The sequence below is a fragment of the Gopherus evgoodei genome, chromosome 3 (assembly GCF_007399415.2).
Source record: "Gopherus evgoodei ecotype Sinaloan lineage chromosome 3, rGopEvg1_v1.p, whole genome shotgun sequence".
Classification (NCBI taxonomy): domain Eukaryota; kingdom Metazoa; phylum Chordata; order Testudines; family Testudinidae; genus Gopherus; species Gopherus evgoodei.
The window spans coordinates 160,830,476-160,847,047 of NC_044324.1; the positions used below are offsets into that span (position 1 = coordinate 160,830,476).

At 53.9% G+C, this 16,572-nt stretch overlaps 1 protein-coding gene across 5 annotated transcripts; it reads right to left on the reverse strand.

The window, feature by feature from the left end:
• Positions 1 to 2,969: 2,969 nt before the first annotated feature.
• SLC35B2 (solute carrier family 35 member B2) lies at positions 2,970 to 15,752 on the reverse strand. Of its 5 annotated transcripts, none has more exons than XM_030557226.1 (4): positions 15,677 to 15,752; positions 8,461 to 8,654; positions 7,730 to 7,890; positions 2,970 to 6,211 (listed from the first exon to the last, which is right to left on the reverse strand). In XM_030557226.1, the coding sequence occupies exons 1-4, from the start codon at positions 15,718 to 15,720 to the stop codon at positions 5,273 to 5,275; spliced, it is 1,338 nt and encodes a 445-aa protein (XP_030413086.1). In that variant the 5' UTR covers positions 15,721 to 15,752; the 3' UTR covers positions 2,970 to 5,272. The 5 variants fall into 5 exon arrangements, with proteins under 5 accessions (XP_030413086.1, XP_030413088.1, XP_030413085.1 ...); XM_030557228.1 differs by lacking the exon at positions 15,677 to 15,752 and adding an exon at positions 15,520 to 15,540; XM_030557225.1 differs by lacking the exon at positions 15,677 to 15,752 and adding an exon at positions 13,480 to 13,599.
• Positions 15,753 to 16,572: the final 820 nt, after the last annotated feature.

Below are 16,572 nucleotides of genomic sequence, written 5' to 3' on the forward strand. Positions count from 1 at the left end.
GCAGCTGCCTTGTCTGTGCCAGCTCTACACAGCAGGGGCAGACTGGGCCCCCAGTATTTCCTAATGGGGTGGTGCCCAGGTGAGGTCTGGGTTATGTTGGGAGTCCCTCCAGCACACAAAGGGAGTGATGGCAGGTGGGGGGGAGAGGAGGGCCACTGCAGCACCAGTTGTGGAGAGCAGTGCTCTGGGGCAGCTGAGTGCTGCATTCAAAACACTGCTGTGCTTGGTCCTACTCCCTCTAAGAGAACTGCTCAGACAAGTTGCAGCTCCAAGAACTCATAGCCCCTGCCCTGGGGGTCAGTTTAAGGAAAGTCCCTGCAGCAGGAGCTGAGGCTGGGGCTTGTGAAGCTGTTGCCCCTGCTTGGTCCATGTGTATCTGGCTGCTAGAATAGCACCTGCTGAACTTCAGGTTGTGTGCCAAGTGCAGGGAACTGCGCTTGTCCTCCAGAGGGAAGGCAGGGTTTGGGGCTGAAGCTCCTTTGTCTCTGCTACTCCTGGCCACTGCCAGAGCCCTGCTTTGTTGCTTACCCTCCAGCTTCCCACCTTTCTTTGACAATAGCTTCCTGAGGAGCTGGGTTAGCTCACCTCTGCCTTTTTCAGCAATGGGTAGGGGGCAGCTGCACATGTGCAAATGTTATGGAAGGCCAAAGTAGAGTCAAGAGTCCTGCCTCTGGTGAGACTTGCACAATTCTTGTCTCAAAACAGAGCAACCTGTGCCCTCAGTCTGCTCTCTACAAGAGCTTTCTTCCTGTTCTGCTCTGGGCTGACCAGGACCCTCTGAGGCAATGGCTGAGTATCTACTGCTTGAGCTGGCAGCTGCTTTCCCTGTCTGGGTATTCTAAAAACTACACAGTGGAACAGCTTCTGTGTTTTCCTGGGCTACCTTCTTGGCTCTTCTGATCTTGGTCCTGGAACACACATGCAAAGCACCAGCTGTGACTTGACTTGCTGTCTTCAGCAGAAGCCCTAATGGAACCAGTGTGGGAAGTTCACCCTTCCCCTATGGCCACCTGGAGAGCTGCTCCTGGACAGGGAGTGTCCCTGTGCTTCTCTTCAAGGGGGTGGAAGATGTGTAGGATGCTGTGGCACAGTTAGAGTGACAGCCTCCTGCCAAGGCCCAGTGGTGCAGCTGGTACACTCCAGCGAGATGTAGTTCCTGCAGGTTGTCTACTGAGGGTTAATTCTCTCCCTGTAAACTCTGCCCTTGCTGTACATCTGGGCTGCTGTAGAATCACAGCTGCCAGAGCAGTCTCAGGCTGCCCCTTCCTCTCTGGGTGATAGGCTGAGCCAGGACCCAGCTCAGATGGCTAGGCCTTCAGGAGCAGTGCCAGCTTGTGGGAGGGTACTGGCAGCTGCTGGACCCTGCTTGGCTCAGGCCTCCCATTGTACTACCTCACAGTCATCAGGGCTGCTGCTGGACAGAGGGCAGCTGTGATGGGCTAACTGATCTAATCGTTGCCTGGTGTGCAAAGAGGGGGAGAGTCTTGGGAAGAGTCCACCCTTTCCCTACTGCTAAAGCTCCTGCCCCTCCTATTGAGGGTGTTGGTGATTACCTACCCTCTGATTTCTGGGGTTAGTTGCACTCTACATCCTACCATGCAGCTGACCCAGCTCCCCAACTAGGCCCCACATGCTGCACCTTCAGAACCTGCCTCTGCTCAGCAGGTGCTTCCCACCATTTGCTTTGGAGCTGTGGGTATAGCAGGGCTATCAGCACCTGCTTCCAGTGCCTGCCCTTGGCTTGCCAGGATGGATGTGGGGGAGCAGTGTCATGTCTGGAAGTTATATGGAGGCTGGGTGCATACTTAGAGAGGGGTTGGCCACAGTTGCCTGCAGGTTTGTGAGAGCTTAGCAGGAGCTTTTCAAGTTTCTGTCCTAAAAAGAGGGTATCTGTGCCTAGTGCACTCATACCTACCCCAGCTGCAGCCCTGTCCATGAGGCTGGGAGAGGGGGCACCTGAGCCAAGTGCTTTGTTGGTTACTGGGCAGGAGCTACAGCCTTTGTGATACTTGCACAAAATGGAGCAATCTCCATCTTCAACACAGAGGAGCAGAGCCTACAGCTCCCAGCATGCAATGGGCTGTGCCCCAAAGTATGGCCCTGGGGCTTGGCTGCCTTGCATGCTGGGAGTTGTAGTCCCTCTGTTACATTAAAGGATAGCAGCTGTGGGGCTTGTGCTGAACAGCACCTATGTGGAGGAACAAGTCAATATTCTTCAAACAAAAAATATTTTTGCATGCAAAAAAAAGACCCACTCCAAAAACATACCACCTCCCCCTTTCAACAAAACTGGGATTCTTTCCCCCACTCTTTTTTTTCCCCCAGGGGCAAAGTGGAGGGGGTAAGCCAAGGTGGGCAAACTGGGGCAAAACTACCCCTGGCCCTAATCCCTCCCCTGTTCTGGGTAACCCAGCCTGCCCTCCACCATTCTGTCACTGCCCTGCAGTTTCCCAACACCTAGGAAGGGGGCACTGAGCTGGGGACAGGTTGGTAGTCTCCCCCTCCAAGAGGTGTCATTTCTACAGTGGCTGCTCTTGCCCTGACAGTGCATGGTGCTGCAGACAGGCTATTTATTACCACCAACTGCAGGGGACATGCTCCAGTTTGCACAACTGCACCATGGCAGAGGCAGCTGAGGAAAAAAGTGGAAGTTGTATCTTAACAAATAGGGGCATTCTCACACTGGATTCCTGTCTCTGACAAGGGGCAGTGCCAGATGCTTCAGTGGAAGAAGGTTCAAAAAACCCAGAAAATGTGATCACAGGGGAAGTTTCTCCCTACACGTCACCAGGCAGTGGTTAGCATATGCTCTGAAGCAGGGGGTTTATAACCTTTCTATTTCTAACCACCAGTCTGAATGGGGTAGTTCTCATTAACCATACAAATGTCTCCTCTTCTGAATTCTGCTGTGCTTTGCCACTGTAGAATATTGTGGCAGTGAGTTCCACAGATTAAGTCACTGAGTGTCTCCTTTTATCCATTTTGAATTTGACAGCTTTCACTGTCATAGAGTAGCCCCTGGCTCTGGTGTTATGACAAGGGTTGAAGAGCAATGCCCAACCTACCTTCTATAGGCCACTCATGTCCTTGCTTTTCATCTCTCCAATAAAACAGCCTTGTATTTTTCAGTCTCTCCCCGTTGCTAAGTATACTTGTCACCCAGCTCTGACCCCCTCTTGCTGCTCAAGCCTTTCTGAGAGCAGGTGACCACAAGTGAACAGAGTCATCTGAGCACTTTATGGAACAGTGTTAGCCTAGCAGGCAGGCTAGGCCCTGACTCTTCTTTGAAGAGCTTCCCATCCTGCTGGCTCCTGACTGACTGCTCTCCACAGCAGGAGGCCGGACCACGCTCCCTACACCTTCTCCTCCTCTAGGGTGGAGGGTCTGAAGCTGGGGTTTGGCACAGAAAAGAGCTCCATGAAGGCTTTACTCCCTTACGGCCTGTTACAGCAATGGAGACTCTGGGTGGCAGGCGCTCAGCTGGGCATAGAGTGGCCCCTACCCAGCAGTGGAAGGCAGAGCTAGAAGAGGCCATGGCTGAACCTACAGGCAGGCTGACCAGAGCCCACTGCCCAAGAACAAGACATTTATGCAGCCAGACTCAGGGCACAGGTAGCTAACAGCTGTCCTTGCAGCCACACAGACAGGGACAGAGAGCAGCCAGCATGTGCAGAGGACTCAGGCTGGAACACAGTGCAAGCCCCAAACCCCTGAACCTGGCCCTGGCCTAGACTAGAACTCAGGGGAGCTGAGTTCAATACCTGGGTCCACCCCACCATTCCTGGGTGACCTCAGGCAACGCCCTGGGCCTGTTCCCCCATTTATAGGCTGGGGCTAATAATGCTACCCTGCCTCCCCAGGGGGAGGTGGTGAGAAAATCAGCGTGCACCCTTCAGCCACAACGGCCCTAGCCAGAGAGCTCCCGGGAGCAGTGCCTTCCCCTCTTCCCCCAAGCGCATTCAGACCCCAACATTCCACCCCGGGGCACTGTTTGCAGCAGCTTTTTAATTTAATAAAAAGAGACCAAGTTGCATTTTAAAAGTACCCAAACCATTTCCCTAGCAGATGGGGGGCCTGGTCTGATTGGAAACAAAACAGTTACTGGGTCAAACCCAGGTTCCCGAGGTGGAGCCAGGGCAAGTGGCTACCTGCATCCAGGATTTAAAGCAGACACGTGCAGGGAAAAGGAACCTGGGCTGGGCTTTGTCCTGTCTCCGGGACTGCTGCGTACCACAAAGCCCTAGCTAGGCTGCTGAGTGGGCTGGCGCTGGCACCTCCCGCTGGCAGGAAAAAGGAGGAACAAGGAGGGATATCCCAGGAAGGGGATCTTTGTGCTTTTCTAAAGGGTAGGAGCCAATTACAAATCCCCGAAGCCAGAGAGCAGAAAACGCCCTTAGGGGATGCTGGAAGTTCTAGTTCAAACCTGTGACAAGAAAGGAAAAGCAGCACAAAACGCAAATGGAATGTAGTAGAAGTGCCAGGCCAGGAGACAGAAATGGAGAAGGTCCCAGCTGCGACAGCGTAGTGCACTGACCTGCCAAGCCAGCAAGGACAAGGCTACTGTTCACGAGGTACCTGCCACAAATCTAGACTGCTATGCAGCAGCTCTTTTACCAGCCTTGGAATGGGATGTGGCTAGGGAGGCCCCATGCTCCTGCTCCGTTCCCTACAGCGCCTCCTGTTGGGAAAGGCAGGGACTGATGTAGCTGAGAGCTCCCCCTCGTCCAGCCAGCGCTCCTGCCCTGCTCCCTACACCACCTGCTGCTGGGGCAGGCTGAGACTGAAGCGCCCCTCTCAATCATACATATTTGGAAAGAAAAATGATAGTGTTTTCTTGCCGTTCCCTTACTATCGTCTCTGTAGTGAGGAAAGAAAGGGAGAGTGAAGCTGGAGACAAGAAAGTGCCAGGGAATAAAGCTCCCTTGTTCATAAATAATCTGCAAGAGAAGCTCCGAGTATCAGATGGAGCGAGGGCAGGAGTTAACCCCGCTGTACTCCTGGGAACTAGACCTGCCCTCTGCTCCGTTCCTGGGGTGATCTCAGAGCACTGAAATACTCGGATCTATTAAGGCAACAGGAGAAAGGTGCAGTGGAGGCCCGGAAAGCACCTCACTTCCTCCAAGCCCACTCCAGCTCCTTGCCCAGGAAAAGCAGTTGGCAAAGGGAGTCATTGTTTCTCCCCATCTCCTCAGTAGGTTCACAAAGAGAAGACAAATAAAGCAAGTGCCCTGCAGTGGGAGAGGGGAGGAGGGCATGGTCTGTCCCATGGTCCCTAAACCTTCTGCACTGGGACCTCGCTGGCAGGCAGCTTCTTGCTACGTTTCTTCATGCGGCTGCGGGCATAGACACGCAGGAAGAGAGCCATAAAGACCACGGCCACGCCCAGCCCACCCACCACGGTGATGGCATGCCCATAGATGAGGCAGGACAGCAGGATGGCAAAAGCCTGGCGCAGCGTCATGATGATGGTGAAGACGGCTGCCCCAAACTGATTGATGGTGTAAAAGATGAAGAGCTGGCCAAAGGCGGAGCAGATGGACAGCAGCACGGCGTGGGCCGCGAACTCGGAGTGGCGGGCCATGAAGTGGACCGACTCCAGCAGGGCGCCCTGCTCCAGCAGCGAGCCCATCGTGAAGAGGCAGGAGAAGATATTCACCCCAAACATCATCTGCACCGGAGACATCTTGTAGGTGAAGAGAGCGTCCTGCCAGTTGGAGGTGAAGCTGTCGAAGACGATGTAGCCAGCCAGGAGGACCACTCCTGAGAAGGTAGTGACGGTGGAGAGGTGCTTGGTGGGGGCGCTGGAGAGCAGGAACATGCTGACCCCCACTGAGATAAGCACTGCTGTCAGATACTCCCAGTACTCGTAGCTCTTGCGTGACACCAGCTTGCCCATCAGCATGACCGGGATCACCTTGGAGGCCTTGGCCAGCACCTGGGTAGGAAAGCTGATGTACTTGAGTGCCTCATATTGGCACCAGCTACTGAGGATGTTGGAGAGTGAGGCAAAGGAATACTTGTACATGGGGGCACCGTGGCGGGGCTGCTTGGTGAGGGCACAGTACAGGCCAGCTACGGTGAAGGCCAGGATCCGGTTCATGAAGACCAGGAACTGGGAATCTTTGAACTTCTCACCAGGATCTGTCTCAGTGGCCCCATATGTCCGGGTCATGACCCGCTCCTGAAGGACACCCCATGTCAGGTAGGAAGCCTGCAAGGCACAAAGAGCAGAGAACGAGTGAGGAGTAGGGATGGCAGCCAGCAGCCACCGTACGCAGGGAGGAACAGTCCTGTCTGAGCATCTCTCTATTTGCACCCAGCAAAGAGATGATGCCTGCCACCACCACGTCTAGCTGGGGAGCAGTGAACCGGCCTGCTCAGCCACTTCATCCTCACTCCCACTGCCCCCACCAGAGAGCCAGGGGAGAAGTCAGCCTGCCTCCTGCCCAGCTGTGTGCAGAGGGATCAATGGGCAGCAGATCATTATGCACAGATCTGGAGAACACTCTCCGCCCAAGGGCAGCTCCCCCTATAGTTAAGGCTGGAAATACTCAATGAAAAACCTGTTCTGGCTCTTGAGTGCACAGCCACAAACTCAAAAAATACAGGAAGTGGCAAAGCAAGTGTCCCAGCAATCACATTAGCTCTGCCCTAGTACACTTCATGGGATACACTTCACAAGATAAACAGTTCTGTATTAAGCTGCCCGTTTAACCAGAAAAACAGGAATAGACAACATGGCAAAGATGTGCCCAAGATCCTGATGTCGGTGAAACCTTCATACTGCAGTTCCTGCTCTTTACTCTGCAGCCTTGATGGTGCATTAACACAGGGCTTTTGCATTTAGTTTCCTAGGTCGTTTCTTAAATCAAAACCAATTCTAATTGCAAACCCAGCCAGAGGAAACTGCCCTCCATGAGGACTATCATCTGTCCATCGAGGTACTTACATGGCCCTGCTGCCACAGTATCGGAGCTCCTCACAGACATAATGGAGTTATTCTGCTACCTCCTACTGTACCGCTGGGAAACTGACATACAGAGAGAGAAAGTGACTTGCCCTAAATCACACAGCGAGTCTGTGACGGAACCAGCAACTGAACGCTGATCTCCTGAGTCCCCATCCAGTCCCTCCACCACGAGGCAGTTCCTCCTCTCATTGTTCAGGCGGCATTTCGGGCATTTTTCCTGTAGCTGTGACTCAAAGAAGCAGGATCACCGTTTCCTATTCACCTCAACTGAACTCAAAACACTGGAGAGATTTTTTTCAGTTTCCCAATAAAATCTACCTACAGGCAGAGCCTGAGTTTAGGACATTCCAGCCCCCGAGATGAGAACACGGGTTAAACTGTCTAGTGCTCTGATGCATGAAACACGGGGGAGGGGGCAGAACGAAATTCAAAAACCAGTTCTAAATGGCAGTAGCTCACCCATTCAGGTGTGCGGAGAGCACAGAGCAGACAGACAATAGCTTCCAGCCCACCAGACGCTGGCTGAATGGCTCTCCAGGACACTCAAAGGGCCACACTGGCAAGCAGCCTGGAGCACACAAAAAAGGAGTCCACCACAGAGACTACATGTCCCAGCATGCAATGCTGCCAAGCAAAACTCCATGAGAACACTGGATGCTGGGACTCAGTCTCTTGAGACCACCAACTGGCAACCTGCGCCAGGTCATTGCTCCATCTCCTCCCCAAGGCAGGATGGCCATGAACATGTCAGGGCTCTACCTGAAGGCCAGCGGCACAGAAGAGCAGCTTGAGGATCTGCTGGGCCGTCGAGGACTCCATGGTCTCATTCCGGGCTGCCAGGGAGACGTCATCTGGGTGTGCGGACTTGGCCTCGCTGCCAAAGACGCACGACTTGATGACAGGGAAGCAAATACCGCGGCCTGGAGGGTTGAGAGAACCAGGGAGGTCACGTTAACTCAAGAGGAAGGCTTTCTTCCCTCCCAAACCCCTCTGCCAGTGCTAACCCACTCCTCAACCTGTCTGGGCTGTGGCAAGGTACAGCCTGGGGCTTTCTGTGGGCTGTATCTATAAAGCACCTTCAATTGGCCCACTCACACCCCCAACCCCCCTTTGCCAAGAGGGCCTTTCCCAGCTGAGAACAGAGAGCAGGCAGGCACCCAGAGCTGAGAGCTCACCCATTTGCAGATCTGAGGGGCTCTGTGCACTACCCACAGTGCTCTATACCGGTTGCTCTAACAGATTCCAGAATATCTAACAGGAAACAGCCACAGCTGCCACTGTTGAGATAAAGCTGTGGAGATGAGCTAGATGAATCTGGCCATCTCCAGGTAGCCCCTAGCTGGCACTGAAGCCGCGAGAGAGCTCTGCAAGGGGCTGGAACAGCAGAGAGGTAGAGGAGCTGGGGGTTGGAACTGAGGTGCATTGGCAGGGGTCAGAGGTGAGTCCAGGGGGACGGAGGTTGGAACTGAGGTGCATTGGTCCCTTCTTACCAGTCTCCAGGTAATTCTTTCTCTTGAAGTACTGGATGAGCAGAAACCCTGGCACCATGATGCTCGCATAGCCCGCAGCATTAAGGAAGAAACGGAAGAGCCAGAAGTCCCCCCATGAGTCCTGTAGGGCGGCCGATACCACTTCGCTGGCAGCCATGGTGGGGAGAGCAGCCAGCACGACAGCCAGGCACAACCTGCCAAGAGAAGGGAATCCAGGCGGTGAGCTGCAGGGGGTCCACTGGCCCAGCCAGCAACACCAGGATTCCTTCCACCTTCCCAGTCACCAAATCAGAGGCAAGCTGGAGGGGTAAAGTCCCCTCTCCCTGCTTTGGGAGTTACCCAGGTGCACCTTCAACACACGACACTGTGATCAAAGTTCAGGCAAACGGAACATTGGTGTAAGTCACCAGGGAACAGGGGAAAACTTCTCAGCGGTTTGAAGTGTATCCCAGGTAAATTCCATTCAGCCTCCCTAAACTAGTTTCAACTGGGTACAGGAGTTTTCCTCCCTTCTCATCGGGTGCTGGTGTGAGACTATCAAACAGTTGTTGCATCCACCCCTAGAGGTGGCTACGTTTCGGGAGTGGGTGATGCAACTCCGGTGTGCAGGGTGCTTGGAGGTCAAGGGCACAAGAGAAAGGAATGTTGTTTGCTTGGGTTTTAGGAGCCAGGGCACTTGCAGCTCTGAACGTTCAGGCTCTCGGACTGTCTTGGATAGTGCTAGTGACATGGCTTTACACACACACCAGCTCCAAATGCGTTTCCTCTTTGGGGCTCTCACTGGCAGGTGTCTCACCTTCAGCCTCATTTTTATTTGGAGGGGGGGAGGGGGGAAAAGCCACGAAATGGAAGTAGCAGCTCCCGCCCTGCAGCTCCTATTTCAGCACCTTCCTGTAAAACAAACAACAGCTGTGGCTCAGAGGAGGGCCCAGCTGGGAGCTCTCCCTTGCACATCCTGCTGCAGCAAGGGGAGGTGGGGAAGGTGATGACCAAACAAACAGAGCTTAGAACATGCAAGGCCATTCACTAGGGCTGAGACTCTCCAATCTCCAAGGCTCATCCTCAACACCAGAGAGAGCATCTGGGCTCAGGAACTTTCCCATAGGCATATGGGGTGGGGATTTTAATACCACCCTCCTTGGCAGTATCCAGCATTCACATCACACCACCTTAGCCAGCAATCTGCCACCATTAACATAGTAGGGGTCCACAGGGACCAACTGGGGTTCTCCCCCACATGGGATAGGCCCAGTATCACCCTCACCTCCAACTCATATCCTGGGACAGCATTACATTACAAGAACAGGAACAAGGCCTGCACACAAGGTAAAGATCTGGGTCAGCGGATACTGGGGTCACTCCATCCCCAAAATAACGACTTCCTATACACACACCTGCCCACAGCAATTAGACTGGGTCAGAGCTGCCTACTAAGTTAGATCAGGGCACGGAGCGGGGTCAGGACCCCGGGCTTCTATTCCTGTCAATTACTGATTTAATCTGTGGCCTTGGGCAAATCCCTTCCCTGGCTCACACCTCAGTTTCCCTGGTTGTAAAACAGGGATGATGAAAGTAACCTCCCATGGGGGCTGCAAGGCTGAATTAATGTCTCAGGTTCTGCAGGGTCCTCTCATGGAACATAAGAACATAAGAACAGCCATACCGGGTCAGACCAAAGGTCCATCTAGCCCAGTACCTGTCTACCGACAGTGGCCAACGCCAGGTGCCCCAGAGGGAGTGAAGCTAACAGGCAATGATCAAGTGATCTCTCTCCTGCCATCCATCTCCATCCTCTGATGAACAGAGGCTAGGGACACCATTCTTTACCCTTCCTGGCTAATAGCCATTTATGGACTTAGCCACCATGAATTTATCCAGTTCCCTTTTAAACATTGTTATAGTCCCAGACTTCACCACCTCCTCAGGTAAGGAGTTCCACAAGTTGACTATGCGCTGTGTGAAGAACAACTTCCTTTTATTTGTTTTAAACCTGCTACTTATTAATTTCATTTGGTGACTCCTAGTTCTTGTATTATGGGCATAAGTAAATAACTTTTCCTTATCCACTTTCTCCACATCACTCATGATTTTGTATACCTCTATCATATCCCCCCTTAGTCTCCTCTTTTCCAAGCTGAAGAGGCCTAGCCTCTAATCTTTCCTCATATGGGACCCTCTCCAAACCCCTAATCATTTTTGTTGCCCTATTCTGAACCTTTTCTAGTCCTAGAATATCTTTTTTGAGGTGAGGAGACCACATCTGTACACAGCATTCGAGATGTGGGCGTACCATGGATTTATATAAGGACAATAAGATATTCTCAGTCTTCTTCTCTATCCCGTTTAATGATTCCTAACATCCTGTTTGCTTTTTTGACTGCCTCTGCGCACTGCGTGGACATCTTCAGAGAACTATCCACGATGACACCAAGATCTTTTTCCTGACTCGTTGTAGCTAAATTAGCCCCCATCATATTGTATATAGTTGGGGTTATTTTTTCCAATGTGCATTACTTTACATTTATCCACATTAAATATCATTTGCCATTTTGTTGCCCAGTCACTTAGTTTTGCAAGATCTTTTTGAAGTTCTTCACAATCTGCTTTGGTCTTAACTATCTGAAGTAGTTTAGTATCATCTGCAAACTTTGCCACCTCACTGTTTATCCCTTTCTCCAGATCATTTATGAATAAATTGAATAGAATTGGTCCTAGGACTGACCCTTGGGGAACACCACTAGTTACCCCTCTCCATTCTGAGAATTTACCATTAATTCCTACCCTTTGTTCCCTGTCTTTTAACCAGTTCTCAATCCATGAAAGGACCTTCCCTTTTACCCCATGACAGCTTAATTTACGTAAGAGCCTTTGGTGAGGAATCTTGGAATCTAAGTACACTATGTCCACTGGATCCCCCTTGTCCACATGTTTGTTGACCCCTTCAAAGAACTCTAATAGATTAGTAAGACATAATTTCCCTTTACAGAAACCATGTTGACTATTGCTTAATAGTTTATGTTTTTCTATGTGTCTGACAATTTTATTCTTAACTATTGTTTTGACTAATTTGCCCAGTACTGATGTTAGACTTACGGCCAGAGAAAGGTAAAGTGTTCATTATAACAAAGGTGCATTGATGGGTCCTCTAGGGAGCTTCCATTGAGGAACCTGCAGTATCAGGGCTATGAGGATCATGGATATAAATTTAATCCATAGCAGCCTACAGTCTATATCAGTAACAGGGCCTTAAAGACAGGAAAGAAAGCTGCCTTTGACATCCCACCACCTACAACCCCTCCCTTCCCTCTCGGGGAAAGGCCTGGGGGGCATTTCTCTTCCCCAAACAGCCTTGGGAAAGGGATACCCAAACTCTAAGGACCTTGTCAAGGGAGACACCACAATTTGCGCAGAAAATTCCCTCCCTCGTGTGACTAACAATACAGAAACTCTCAGCCCAGAGAGAAGTTCAAACTGCTGCTCCTCTCTGGGGCTGCCTGGTTCACATGCATTAGCACATGCTGCAACAGCTGGGTGCTGACATAGCAGGGAAACACTGATAACCCTGGTGTCCCTAAGGAAGAGGGGCCCGAGAACATTTCTGTGCAAGCTGGGTTCTTGCTAGCAACACTGAGGGCATCACTGACTTAGCACCATTCCACAGAAATCCGACCTCTGCTCCCCTCATTAGCATCTCCTGCAGCAAGGGACACACACACACACGGGGTTCTTCTACATTAACCCCTGAGCCCAACGGTAGGCAGCTGGGGTGAAACGACACACACACCCCCACCTGATTTGTCTGAATTGTCCTCATTCAGAATTAAATCCTCATTGATCACAATGGCCGTGGGGCTAGCAGGAGAAGTGCCCCTTGCTTCACTGAGGTTAGATTTAAACTGCAGGAGTGGGGTCAGGGCTAGCAGACAGGGTATATCTCTCTCACCTGATACTTGGACCAGCACCTGTGCTGAGGATAGCAGGAGGGGTCAGCTGGGGAAAGCGCTAAGGACAACCTCTACCACTGATAATCCCTAGGGCTGGGGAGATTTCAGAGAGGGTGAGTGACAAACAGTTTGGTTGTTGGGTGGTGTCTGCTGGTATGTCCCTGGCCCAATCCAAGCCCCCGTGGGAGGAGTAATAGCTCTGGTATCCCAGGCCCACAGCAAAGGGGAGGGTGCAGCCGGACAATGGCTCGCTCTATCCCTGCAGCTAGCAGACCCCGCCAGACAGTTCCACGCACCAGGTCCCTCCCCTCTCCAACAGGGTGGCTAGTGTTACAGGTAGCACCACAGAGTCAGAGCTCAGCAGCACTCACCAGGCATGAAAGGAGCTTTCATAGGCTCAGGCCCACAGAGCGGCCAAGAAATTGGGAAGACAAACTTAGCTACTGTTCCCCTTCCCAGAGAAGGGGCAGCTTTCTGACGCGCAATCCCAGAGCCAGGGCGGGACAGGGCCCCTGACCCTCCCCTTCCCCTGGAGTTTCTAACTTAGCCTTTCAGGCACCTCAGCACTTGGGCCCTGGACTAGGAGTCAGGAAAGACCCCTCAGTGCAGAGTAAAACCCACCTAACCTAGCTCAACTCTAAGACCACTGGGAAGGGGAGAGAGGAACTCTTAGAACAAACAAATCCCCCAGCCCCATGGTTTCCTCACACAGCTCTGCTGCTCCTTGGTCACAACCTGCAGTCCCCACCCTGCTGTTCCAGCCCTGGGTTCCCCCCACCCCCAGCTCAGCCAGTGCCCCATAATCCTGACCCACAGCCTCCTGCTATCCCCACGCTGGGCTCTCCACATGCAGCTCCACCCATGCCCCTCACTCCTGACCACCCCATGCCTGACACAGCTGCTGGTGCCTATTTAAAGAGGCCAAACCAAATGTCAGTACCATTGCAGTGACTTTTCTTCAATTCTTTGGGGAGTGGGGGATCATATGACTGGCTACGTTCATCTGCACCCAGTGGGAGTTCCCATCCCACCCAATGGATGAGCCATAGCCCCAGGATTCCTACAGCAGACTGACCTTGACAGTGCCTGATCTGACAGCAGCATGGAGCCTGGAGTGAGGGGGACGCATGGGCTGCAACAAGTCTCTCCCTCAGCAGCCTTCATGGCCCCGGTGAACTTGGCAGACCTTATCTAGCTCCCTGTGCAGAGTATTACCAGCAGGACACTCCTGCAGTAGTGGAACAAAGGGTGTGAACATCACTCAGTCAACAAGGGAAGGGTCTGGCTCCAGGAGGCCTTGGATTTGTCTGGCCTGTGAGGGGGCACTCTGATCTGGGGGGAACATTTCTTGCTTCAAAGGTTTTTTTTTGGGGGGGGGAGGCTCCCCCACCCTCAAACTAACAGGTTACCAGCGTTCTGTCTTTTTGATTTATCTATTAGGGCCAGATTTTCCAAAAGAGCTCAGTGCCTTATAGAAAATCAGGCCATGAGCATCACAGTGGGAATGGAGTGCTACAGAAAATATGCTCCTGACTCTGATGCCTCAGTGGGAGCTGAGCACTTGACCATTTGGCCACAAATGAGCATGCTGAGCTCTTTTGAAAAGAGCTGCCCCTCTGCAGTGATCAGACCTGGGAGACCCTGGAAAACACCCTAGGAGGAGGGAAAAGCTTGGAGACTAAGCCCACGTCCAGACTACCCCACCGTATCAGCGGGTTAAAATCAATTGCTCGGGGATCGATATATCGCGTCTAGTCTAGATATCGATCCCTGAGTGCGCTTACATCGATTCCGGAACTCCATCAACCCGAACGGAGTTCTGGAATCGACACGGAGAGCCGCGGACATCGATCCCGCGCCGTCTGGACGGGTGAGTAATTCGATCTTAGATATTCGACTTCAGCTACGTTATTCACGTAGCTGAAGTTGCGTATCTAAGATCGATTTTCCTCCCCTAGTCTGGACGAGGCCTAAGGTCTGACTGATGGCTGAGCCCAGGGAAATCTAGCTCCAGTCAGTCCTGATCTAGGTGTCACATACCACCAGAGGAGCCATTCTCAGGAGGATCCCTTGAATTACTCCTTCCTCCAGCATAGGAGTTCTCAACTTTTTCCTTTCTGAGGCCCCCAACATGCTCTACAAACTTCAGGGCTCACCTCTGCCACAACAACTGGTTTTCTGCATACAAAAGCCAAGACTAGCATTAATGGATAGCAAGCAGGGTCACTGCCCAGGGCCCCACACCACAGGGGGCATTGCGAAGCTAAGTTGCTCAGGCTTCGGTTTTAGCCTCGGGCAGTGGGGCTTGGGGCCCCAGGCTGCAGTCCTGCACAGGGAGACTTTGGCTTTCTGCCGAGGGTCCTAGCGAGTCTAATGCTGGCCATGCTTGGCGGACTCCCTGAAATCTGCTTGCGGCCTCCCAAGGGGGCCCAGACCCCCGGTTAAGAATCACTGATTCAGCATACTGGTGCCATTGGCCAATTTGCCCTGTGAGATCCAGACCCTGCAGACACCAAGCACCCTTAGAAAGCACAGTACCTACACTGCACACCCCAGAGTGACCACAGGCAACTTCCAGTGAGAAACCTCTTCACTGGCTCAATGCCACCTGCCTCGGGGGGCTCTGCCCCAAAGCCAAGACCCTCCTTAGGGACTGTTTCTAATAAAGGTCTCATCCTCGGCACACACGGCCACAAGGACCCTGCCGGCCAGAGGCAGATGTCCTGCGCTGTTCCCACCACGGCCACAAACGGAGATCTCATCACCAGCAAGTCCGTACTGCCCACTTCCCCAATTCAGGGTTGGGCCAGGACGTGGCTCAGGGAAGGGGCCAGCATGGGCTAATCTATTCACCGGTTACTCCAGGCAAGTGCCAGCCCTGCCTCGGGCAGCTTCCCAACCACCTATTTGTGCCCGGGGCAGGAAGCAGCGCTCGGGTCCCGATCCCTCCCCCACCGGGACGTGCTGGGAGGGGGCCAGCCGGGACCCCAGCGGGGCAGACTCAGGCTGATCGCCCCGCTCCGCGAGGGGCTTGGGTCTGCCCAGCACCCTGCAGCCGCACAGCCCGGTCCCCGCTACATCCCGCCTCCCACAGCAGCCGATCGGGGGCACTCACCGGGGAGCCTGCCCCCGACCCCGGGCTAGAGCCCGGCTGCCCCCCAGCCCCGTTCTGCAAGGGGGGCTCCTGCCGGCGCCGGCCGCTCCCCAGCAGGGCCCCGGGCGCGGAGCCAGCGCTGCGGCCGGCGGGATCCAAGCTCCCCCCGGAGCCCCACCTGCGGCCAGTGCCCGCGGCTCCGCGGCCGCCCCGCGCGCCCATGAGCTCCCCGCTGCGGCTCAGTCCAGTTCGGCGTGCGGCGCCGGCGGCTGCAGAGACGGGAACCGCGCAGCTCGGCCGAGAGCGCAGCCGCGCCGCTCCCCACAGCGCCGCCCGGCGGCCGGGAGGGGCCCCGAGGGCAGGGGAAAGGGCGGGGCAGCGGGGTTGAGGGGCATGTGGGGGGCAGAGTGGAGCAGCACGGGGCTGGGGGGGTTGAGGGGCATGTGAGGGGCAGAGTGGAGCAGCACGGGGCTGGGGGGTTTGAGGGGCATGTGGGGGGCAGAGTGGAGCAGCAGGGGACTGGGGGGTTGGGCAGAGTGGAGCAGCGAAGGCCCCGGGGGGGGGTAGAGCAGGGCAGCAGGGGGCTGTGGGTGGGATTTGAGGGCATGATCAGTGGGGGGAGCAAAGTGAGGTATCAGGGTGCTGAGTAGAAGCAGATTTAATTTTATTGGGGCCCTGGACACAAGATTTGGGGCCCCCACATCCAGGACCCGCCGTTGGCCAGGGCCCCTGGGCACAGGCCACATGGTCCCATGCGTTAATCTGTCACTGCATAACACAACTTACACAGTTGCTGGTGTCTCCCTCGGTGCAGGCTTCAGGAACAGCCCCCTGCTGCCTCCCAGCTCCAGGAGTGGCTCCTTCAGGCCCCTAGCACAAGCTGCTTAGGGCTTGCCAGCGCCAGCAAGCTCATGAGTCAGAAGCAGTCACAGTCAGGCCAAAAGATTGCCTGTCACCCCCACTCACTAGCTTTAGCACCCTTGCAGCCAAAGCGATCCCCTCAGGGGCAGAGATTGCCTCCAGGCAGTACTGAGGTATGATGGGAACATGGGGGTAAAGCTCAGGACAGTGCCG

Bases quoted from the DNA above. Each gene is read 5' to 3' on its own strand.
- SLC35B2 (XM_030557225.1), bottom strand. From the start codon at position 13,568: ATGAAGGCTGCTGAGGGAGAGACTTGTTGCAGCCCATGCGTCCCCCTC. The intron at 7,891-8,460 runs GTAAGAAGGGAC...TCAACCCTCCAG, and splicing joins AAAGAATTACCTGGAGACTG to GCCGCGGTATTTGCTTCCCT. The intron at 6,212-7,729 runs GTAGAGCCCTGA...TGTGCCTTGCAG, and splicing joins TCTGTGCCGCTGGCCTTCAG to GCTTCCTACCTGACATGGGG.